General features: G+C 48.8%; 1 protein-coding gene across 2 annotated transcripts in view; it reads right to left on the bottom strand.

The window, feature by feature from the left end:
- Positions 1–233: 233 nt before the first annotated feature.
- CDH5 (cadherin 5) overlaps positions 234–9,931 on the bottom strand; it is a 41,511-nt gene continuing 31,813 nt past the window's right edge. Inside the window, exons 8-12 of one of the 2 annotated variants that reach the window (XM_061138652.1) lie at positions 8,424–8,566; positions 6,778–6,902; positions 6,313–6,421; positions 3,937–4,182; positions 234–1,949 (exon numbers count right to left, since the gene is read on the bottom strand). In XM_061138652.1, the coding sequence (XP_060994635.1) occupies positions 1,432–1,949; positions 3,937–4,182; positions 6,313–6,421; positions 6,778–6,902; positions 8,424–8,566 (1,141 nt within the window). In that variant the 3' untranslated portion in view covers positions 234–1,431. The remainder of the gene's footprint in view (positions 1,950–3,936; positions 4,183–6,312; positions 6,422–6,777; positions 6,903–8,423; positions 8,567–9,931) is intronic. The other variant, XM_061138653.1, reaches the window with a different exon arrangement.

Below are 9,931 nucleotides of genomic sequence, written 5' to 3'. Positions count from 1 at the left end.
AATAGCAACTTGCTGATTATGCAAATACCCTTATTCTATATGTCTGTGAGAGCTAGAAATGTGTTAAGTATTATTAGTATAAAAATATTAAAAAACTAGTTATTAGTTAAAGATTAAAAGTCAGTGTTATCTACAATCCCCTGAATTGAGGGGCCTTGCCCACAGTAGGAGCCTTGGTCCCTGACAGAGGGTGAATTGAAGAATTTGCCTCCTTCCCCCCCCCCCCCCCCCCGCTTTCTGTTGAGTGATGCCCCTTCCCCAAGACGTGTTTGCGGTGGAAAGTTCCATATGTGGCTGAAAGTGGAAGAGACACAGGTGACCACAGGATTTGAGCAGGGGCCTTGCCTTCTGCAGGGAGGGGGCCCTGCTGGGGTTCCCTGAGATGTGGCAGCAGTGAGGTGTGAAGATAAATGGCACGGCTCCGTTGTGCAGTCACGGGTCACATCCTAAGTGCCACTAAGCCAAGAGATCAAGAATAGATGGAAAGGAAGAAAAAAAGAGCATGAACGAGTGACCAGGAGAGATGGGGAGAAGTCTTTGCTCTGGGAACACCTGCCCTGCTTCCCAGGCAAAACTGGAGGGGTGTCATGAGTCTCAAATTGGGGTCACAGTGACTCCCAGCCCCCTCTGGAGGGAGTGGGTGTGCAGGTGGCCCTCACCCTATGGTCTCTTGTCACACTTGGTCTCCACTGCTCCTCCAGGGAGAATTCACAGTTGCTTCAGAGTTCAATGAGCCACTTCCCTGACCTTGGGTGGATTTTCAATACACAGTACAGCATAGTTACAGGCATGGCGGGCCAGCGAGGTCACCTCAGGACCCAAGGCTGGGAGATGTCAAGAGGCCCTTCCTCTCTCTGGACAGGCCTGGGGAGAGGCTGAGGAATGCGGGGGTACTTGGGAGCATGAGGAGGCTGAGGTGGGACAAGTGTGATGGGTGGTCCCAGTCTCTGGTAGGTCAGGGCTACAGAGAGTCTTGCCCCACGGTCATGTTGTCCAGCCTTTTGCCTCCAGGCTGACAGGCACCAGGGCCTCCCCAGCCTCCCCAGGGACCTCAAGGAAAGACCCCACCCCCACCCCCCACCCCCTGCAGCAACTGAGCCAGCAACTGAGCATAAGCTGCTTTGAAGAGTCAGAGAGAGTCTTTGAGTTGGACCCCGCGATTTCAGGTGACAGGGTTATATGGATGTCTCAACCCAGACAGCATACCAGCCTTGATTTTCCAGCATTTGGGGAGTAGCCATGGCTGAAATATGTTCCTGGACGTTTCAGGAACTTGGATTTTGCCAACCAAGGTGGTGAAGTCTCTGGGACCCGCAAGGAAGGGCTGTTAGGCTGGGACAGGAGTGCTACAATCGGAGGGCTCAACGCCTCGTGTCCCATTAGCCCCAGCCGCAAGTGGTCTGGGTCCCAGGCCCAGAGGCCCGTGACCCCCTAATACACCAGCTCCTCCTGGGGGTCTGAGCCATACAGCTCGGCCAGCATCTTGAACCTGGGTCCCCAGTCATTGAGAAAGTCGTAATCAATGTCCGAGTCCGATGAATCCGTGCCCAGGGAGCTGAGGGACTCGGCAATGGACTCGGCGCCCTCGTAGCCGTAGATGTGCAGCGTGTCATAGGGCGGGCCACCACCGTCGTGGTCCGCCTCGTCCTTCTTCACCTCGATCATCGTGGCCATCTCCCCGGGCACATGTGCCCCGGGCGCTTGCCGCGGTGGCTTCTGCACCTGAGCGTAGAGGGACGGCCGCGCGTCCAGTGCCGGGCGCGGGGGCTTGGCCCCGCCGTGGCGCGCTGAGTTGAGCACCGACACGTCATAGCTGGTGGTGTCCATCTCGCCGCCGCCCTCCTCATCGTAGGTGACCAGCTGCTCGTGGATCTCCAGCACGTTCTTGCCATGGGCGCGGGCCTGCTTCCGGAGCCGCCTCCGCAGAATGATGAGCAGGGTGATCACTGCTGGTCAGTGAGCCAGAGCTGGTCAGGCTGGGTGGAGGCTTCCCCTGCCTTCCACCTCCCAGGTCCACCTGCTCCCTCCCCTCCTCCCTGGGCATCCCTGCACCAGCCCAGCTCCCAGTGACACCTGGGCCAACACAGAAGCTTTGGTTCCATCTGGACTCATGGTGGGTCCACCCTCAGCACCCTCACTCCCAGCCCAGAGTCATGTCCATCCCACCCCCACCCCAGGGTATGATCCTTGTTGGTGTCACTGACCACAGTAGGGATGGGAGGAGAGGAACGCAGTGGACCTCCTCTCAAGTTCATTTTCTCCTGCCACTCTCCTTCCCATCTAACTGCAGCCTCAGTTCCTCCCACGTCTTAGCACTGTGACAAATTCTCTGTCATCTGCAAAGGCCAGGAGGCCAGAGGTTGGGGCAGAAGAGGGGGAAAGATGGAGTTGGAATTTGGGGTGCAAAGATTCTGAGCCATGATGAGGATGGTGGGTCATGACGGAGCTGGTGGACATGGCACCCATTGTAGTAGCAGCAACCACTCTTGAGCACACCTATTGTGTACATTCTGGCATGGTGGTGGCACGTTTTCATGTTCTTTTACTCAAGGTAGGTATTATTATCCCATTTTACATGAGTGGACTGATCTCAGAGAAGCTGAGTCACTTGCCCAGAGTCGCATGATCAGGCAGTGGTGTGATGTTGGCCCTGCTCAGAGCTCTGAGGGGTATGACTGCATAAGGGTTGCCAGCCCTAGGAGGGGTGGACCATGTGGGGCAGAGAGCTCCTGGAAGTAGGCCCAGAACATCCCTACACTCTGTCCTTCTAGCCTGGAGATACTTAAGAAACTCTTACTAGGCAAGCCAGGATGGCCCTCTGAGTCTGTTTCCTTGTCTGTAAAATGGAAGTGATGACTCCTCTGCTGTTTACATCTGATAGGGTGGCTGCGAGGTTAAGTGCAATTCTATGTTTGGTGGGGATGCCAGGATCATCATTATTACAGATTTTTATTGAGAGGGGAATCTCAGTCTGTCCTCTTTGCCACAGAAGGGGGGCTCTGCCAGGGGGCCTCTCAGGGGAGCCACTGGCAGGAAAGGCCTGGGGCAGATAATGTGGGTGCCCCACTGTGTCCCCGGTCCTGTCACTGTAGTACGCAGAGTGACCTCTGACCACCCAAGGGCTTCCTCTGGATGGCTGGCTCCTGCCCCAGCTAAAGAGCAGGAGGAGCCCCAGCCATCCGCTGGTGGGCATTGGTAGATGAACATGACTGTGACTGCTGCCGCCCAGTCCCCAGGGAGAAGAAGCTCTGGTGACCCGTGGTGGCAACTTGTGTGACAACTTGCCCTTCACCAGCTCCTTTCACCTCCCTTCATCTCCTTTATTGCCCTTCGCCTCCTTTCCCTGTCAAAACTCCAACTCTTCCTTCTGGGCCTTCCTGGGACCACTTCTCAAATCACGTGTACCCCACTCCTTTTCCCAGGGTCTACTTCCTGGAGAACCTGTGCTGAGGCCAGGTTTAAAATGCCCCTAAAATTTCTGAGGCCCAAACAAGGGAAAAAAAAAAGAGACAGAGATCAAGGCTGGAGGAATCCTAAAAAAAGAGAAGAAAGCCCCATCCAGGTGATAATTTAAACTAGAAATTTTACACTTCTCATTTTTCTCCAAAAGAGAGACTGGATCCTCTTTTTTTTTTAAATGAGATTTTATATAAATAAGTGCCTAGAACAGTGCCTGACACACAATAAGTGCTCAAAATATGTCAGTTGAATGACTGAATGTTATATAAAGTATTTTAAACTGGGGAAGGGGTCTTGAGCCGCACCTCCTCCTCCCCTGTCATCCACTCCCACCCTGCAGCACCCAGGGAGGTGGACCTCACACCCGGCACAGGCTGCACTTTGGGCTGAAAGCAGCAGGGTTGGGCCTGGATCCCTGGCCTCTTCTTCACCCCTGCAGCCCCCTCACCGTCCCCTCCCATCCTTCTGGGCACTGACCTGTGATGGTGAGGATGCAGAGGAAGATAGCGACCAGCGCCTGGATGCTGATGCCCGCCTGGGCGGCCACCTCCTCACACAAGGTGAACTCGCCCTGTTCGTTGCATTTGCACACGGTCACGTGCAGCATGCTGGTGCCCGTGAGGCTGGGCCTCCCGTTGTCCGAGATGAGCACGGGCAGGTGGTGGACCTTGGCGCGCTCCCGGTCAAAATACCCGTACTTGACTATGATGTTGGCCGTGTTATCTGGAAACACCAAGGCCTCGGAGTCAGGTGCTGCTGTCTGGAGTGCCCATTCTCTCATCAACACCGACAGCATGGCCCGCCTCCTCCAGGAAGCCCTCAGTAACTGGACCAGCTCATGTGCTGCCTGGGCCATGTGTCTGCCCTTTGTACCCCTGCCTCATGTTTTAGCCATTTGAGGGCAGGTCTGTTCCTCCAGAGAGGGGATGTTTTGGGCAGCTGCTTTGATTTGGCCTCTAAGAAGGACTTGGCCAGTACTTAAAATCCTTGCTTTTTTGTTTCTATGGGTAACTGAAATACCTGACCCCTAACCCTACTTCAGTAAGAGAGAACTCTCAGTTAATTAATGCATTGTTTTAAGCTTTGATGAACAATCAGGGGAAAACAAAGTCTTACAAAATTTAAAAAGTCTTCTAGCATTAGGCTAACTTCTAAGGCTGTTTTTGCTATCCCTGAAAATCCATTAGAAAGTAAGACCAATGCACAGGTCCCCTGAAGCACTGGGGGAGTGATTACACTTGTAATTGAGGATTCCCTGGGCAGCCTGGAATTGGGACTGTGCTTTGGCCCAAATATTGGTTCTCCCTCTCAACTCCAATCAGTCCATGTACAGAATTCCCCAGAGAGATTTTTAAACATGTTGGTTTTCAGACCCCACTCCCACCCACCTCCCCTCTACTCCTCCTTCCTTCTTTTTCCCCCTTCTCCTTTCCTGAATTTCTGATTTAGTGCCTCTGGGCAGAGGCCAGGAAAACGTGTCTTTTACTGGCTCCTGGGAGGTTGTGATGGTCAAAGGTGCAGGGATTCCCTACTCCAGGCTTTATATAGCCACATGGGTGGGGTTGGCATACCCAGGAAGCCAAAAGCAAAGGAGGCCGTCTTATAGATTTCAAATGGAAGACAATTTACATTTCATTATTAAGTAGCCATATCTACTGTAATAGAAAATAATAACAGTATGGCCACTGAGACTGTATGAGAGAAATTAGAGATTTCTTGCTATACTCATTTAATATTGTAGCAGCACATTCATGTTATAAGTAGTCTGAGACCAACAAACTTATCTCCTGATCACATGTGGGGTGTCTTTGGGGTGACACTTAAGCTTTTGACTCCATTGCTGACCTCCTGTGAGGTGGGTTTGAGGTGGGCACTGGGGATGGTTGTGACAGGTATTTTTTCCACATTATTTACTACTAAAGACAGCAGAATGTTGAATGGTATGGCCCTGACTGTCAGCATGTCCTGGCTACCATCCTCATCCCTTCAGGATGAGTCTGTGGCTGGTCCCCTGGGTCTCCCCCTCACTCTCAGGGATCCCAGTCCCTGACCTCCCTCAGAGGTGGCAATGGCTGTTTCTATGGTGGGATCCTCACCAACCACCATGTTGCCAGTTAGGGATGGGCAGGGAGTCCACCCCATTCTGGAGGAAGGATTGCTCTCTTTAGACCCAAGGGGGATTTTCTATGTTTTTTTCTGAGGAAGGTGCAGAAAGCATGGAAGCCTGTCTGTTTTTGGCTGGAATCCAGCCAACTCAGCCTCATCACTCTGGGAAGCACATACTCATCAGAAGCTCTGATTGGCCACTGCTGACATCACAGGACTCTGGGATGTGACTGGTAGACCAGATCCTGTCCTGAGGACACCTGGTGTTAAGTAGTCATTGTGGCCAAATCAAAACACTGTATTCTTGGCATTTTGGTTTCAAATGTCCCATTTTGGCTCTTTGGGAGGCAACCTCAAAGTTCCATGTCATAGAGTAATTTGCAGTTGTACTGACCACAGAGATCCCATGGGAAGGAGTCCTTTAGTTAGTTTGTGAACCAGGCTGTCTACACCCCATATCTATTCTGTGCCTATTCAGTGACCTGGGCATCTTAAGGGAAAAGGCAAAGCCATGTGGACTTGGCAGTGTGGCCAGGGTGGCTCTGACCATTACACAGACCAATAAGGTATGTGGTGGGAATTGTATACAATATCTTGGAACTTGATAGCCCCAGGGAGGGCACCTGATTCATTGGCTTAGTCCTTGACCCTGACATATCAAGACTCAAATAACTCCATCTCTGACCGCCACCTCCCCACCCCCACCCCACCCACTCCAAGAGCCAGGCTGACTGCTTCAAGGCGCACCGTGATTATCAATGAGGGTGAAGTTGCTGTCCTCAGTGCTCAGGGAGAACTTGAACTTCACATCTCGTGGTGTTATATCCTTGTCTATTGCCGAGATTTGCACGACCAGCTGGAGGGTGGAAGACGGGGATGGTCAGTGGTGGTGGTGAGCTGGCTGGGGTTTCAGTGATGGTGAGGGACTTTGGGTTTAGACCTGACTGTGGCTGCCTCTCACTTGTAACACTAATCTCAATGGTCTCCAAAAGTCACTCTTTCTGCCACCTGCCTGCCCACCAGTCTGCTCACTACACATTCTCTCTGAGCCTCAGTTTTACCATCTATAGGGGGAATGTCATCTTTCCTCAAGGCTGTTGTACAGGTTACATTAAGCTCATAAAGTGCCAGCTGACTGTGACCGGGAGGGGCTGCCCCTTTGGTCTGACCCAGGCAAGCACTGCCTCACCCTCCCACCTGAGCCAGACTCACCTTGCCCTGGGGGGCATTCTCACACACTTTGGGCTCATAGGGCTTGGCAAACTCTGGGGCGTTGTCATTCTCATCCATAACTTCAATGTGGACCTGCACGATGGATTCTTTGCCCGTGGGAGTCCCTGCAGGAGAAAGGACTCGTCACTACAGTGGATTTAGCAGATGTCAGCCCTGAGATTAGAAGGTGTATTGGTGGGAGTCCTGGAGGGGTGCTCTTTTTTCTGGAAGAGGGGGCTGTGGACATTTAGAAGGATGGCCAGGGATGGCGTTCCGGATGAAAGGAACAGAAGAGGAAGTGGGGTAAAGCCTCATGCATAAGGATATTTGCTAGAGAATTACTTGTAAGAGTCAAAAAGAGAAAAACGTAAGTGTATTTTTAAAGGTTTTAATTAAATCAATTAAGTAATTATTAAATCAATGCAGCAATTTAAGTAATCAAACCAGTTTAAATAAATTAACTACAGAGCAATTGAAAAGGTAAACAGTCTGTGTGAAATTGCTTTAGTAAACAGGGCCAGTTTAAAAGAATGGACCATGTAAATTACATTTTAAAAGTTGTAATCTCTTTAATAAAGACATTTTAGTACCATGAGAAAATAATTCTGGAATAAGCTTAAGTAGAAATTCAGGGTACTATGATTTCACTTGTATAAAATGACAGATAGAAAAAAGACCAGAGGAAACACACTAGAGTGCTACCGGTAACTATAGCTATATGGTGGGGTTATGGCGGGGGGATACTTTTCTTCTTCTTTTTTGTATTTTCTATATTTTAAAATGCACAGTAAGCTATTACTATAAGATTTAAAACTTGTATGAGTGAGATTAGATGGGGAAGAAAGGGGCAAAGATTGATCTGGAAAGTACTCAGAAGTCTATTGAAGTTGGCCTGGCTGCCGTGTGGGGGACATGCTGCCAGCAGGAGGTGGGGACCCTCCTGGTTAGCACCAGTGGAACTTTGGCCAAGTCACCCCTTTTCTGGGCCCCATTGGTCTCTGGGAAGGGTGTGGAATGTTGATCCTTCTCCTGGAGAGCAGTTGTGTTTTTTTCACATAGGCTACGAATGCAAAGCTCCAACACCTGCCTTTCCCTCTGGCAACAGTTACCCTACTTTCTGGAGACTAACAATCTTCAAGTTGGCAAGTGCTTCAGATTTTGAATTCAACCCACTAACTGGCACATAAACCGTCTCCAAAGCAGCCTTTCCCAAATGTCCATGATAATAAAAATCACACGGCACTTGTTCAGTGCACATTCCCTGCTGTTTCTGACTCTCTGGACTAGGGCCTCCAGAGAGGCATCTGAGAAGCTCTGTGTTTAAGAGGTAACTCATGTGATTCCCATCACAGGGACATATGGCAGCCTGTTTTGGAGCAGTGCTTCTTAAACTGTAGTGTGCATGAGAGTCTGACTCAGTCTGGGGTTGGCGCCTGCCGTTTTGGTCTTCTAACACAGTCTCAGGTGACATGGATATGGCTGGTCCATCTACACTTGGGGCTGGAGGCCCTGTAGCATCCCAGCCAAGTGGTGCACCAGCAGTGCTTTATAGTACCTCTGGAGGCCTCCAATGACAGCTTATGCCAATTTTAAAAGAATGAGGAAAGGAGAAGAGCCCAGGTCATCTGGTGAAAGGGGCCACTCACCACTAGGATCCACCTCTTTGGCTTCCACTGTCAGGTTGTACCAAGGGTGCACTTCTCTGTCCAGTTCTTTGTCATTGTAAATATCCCCTTTCTTGGTTATTCCGAAGAACTGGCCCTTGTCACTGGTCCTACGGATGGAGTACCTGTCCAGGGGAAAGAGTTTCAAGGGATTTCATGGCTTTCCATTGTTCTTTGTGGAGTCCAGACTCCCCAGAAGGACAGACGAGGCCCTTTAGGATCTGTCCCTTGCATCATCCCCCACCCTTCTCTCACTGCTCATTGCACCTGACCACCCAGAGAGCATCAGAGTAGTGAGATAATCTCTTGGATCCAGGCACTGTTGCGATCACTGGGATGAGGGTGGACCCTGAGACTCCATCAACAGTATCTTCAGAGTTGAGGCAGGTGGCACTGTAGTCAGCTTTACTTCAGCTTGAATTGGATTTTGTGATTAATGAAAAGATAGTTGGGTAAGAGCCAGGAAGAAATAAAAAAAAGGAACCAGAAGAGGTAAGAAGTGATTGAAAGGAAATTAAATTTGTGAAGTAAAACTTTGAAAAGTTCTTAAGAAAAAGGCATGAAGAGAAGAAAAGAGAGGTGAAAAAAATCCATAATGTTCCAGATATATTTTTTCTAATACTAAGGAAAATTCCAGAACAAAGAGAACAGAAGAAATAACAAATGATGTAATAAAAGAAAACTTCTTGATCTGAACAAAGACCCAAGTTTATATATTAAAAGAGGTCATTGATATCAGGCATAGTGGAAAAAAGATCAATATTTAGCTATATTCTGATGATACTTTGGAATATCAGAGGTGTGTAAAGAAATTGAAGAGAGGCCAGACAGAAAAATACATCCTTATAAAGAAAGAGAAATCAGACTTAATCCTAGACATTCACATAATGTTAAGCGCTAGAACACATTGATAATATTTTTGATTTGTAAATATGAAAGAACTCAGGAAGTATATCACCCACAAGATGGGTCCTGAAAAACTTTTTGTGAAAACTCAGTTCATCTAAGAAATGTCTCAAAATAAAGTAAAAAATCTGGCTTGGGAGGAATTAAATGGAAATTGTTGATTTCTTTATCATAAATAGGAAAGCAGTGGTGGTGGTGGTGTGTGTATGTGAGAGAGAGAGATTTATAAGTAGAAAATATTGGTCCAGGAAACCAGTTTAAGTTTTACAGTTAGAAATAATGTCACTGGCAGAAGTAAAAATGCATATATTCCATCCAAATACCTGGGAGAAAAAATGTGAAAAAAATAAACTACAACAAAGATGGGGAAGAGAAAAAAGTCATTAATTTTTAGAAATAGCCAATGTAAAACAGGCTAAAAGAAATAAGATCTAACCCATCATTTATGATGAAAAATGTAAATAAGTTAAACATGAAGCCTCTCAGTTTTGATTGAAAAGCAAAGCCATCTGCATTCCAGTTTCAGGACACAACTTAAATGCCGAATGACCTAGAAATATTAAAAGTAAAGATTGGGGCTTGAT

This window comes from Dama dama, chromosome 4 (genome assembly GCF_033118175.1).
Source record: "Dama dama isolate Ldn47 chromosome 4, ASM3311817v1, whole genome shotgun sequence".
Classification (NCBI taxonomy): Eukaryota; Metazoa; Chordata; class Mammalia; order Artiodactyla; family Cervidae; genus Dama; species Dama dama.
The sequence above is the reverse complement of the archived record's forward strand: the minus strand, read 5'-3'. Positions and strand labels throughout refer to the sequence as shown.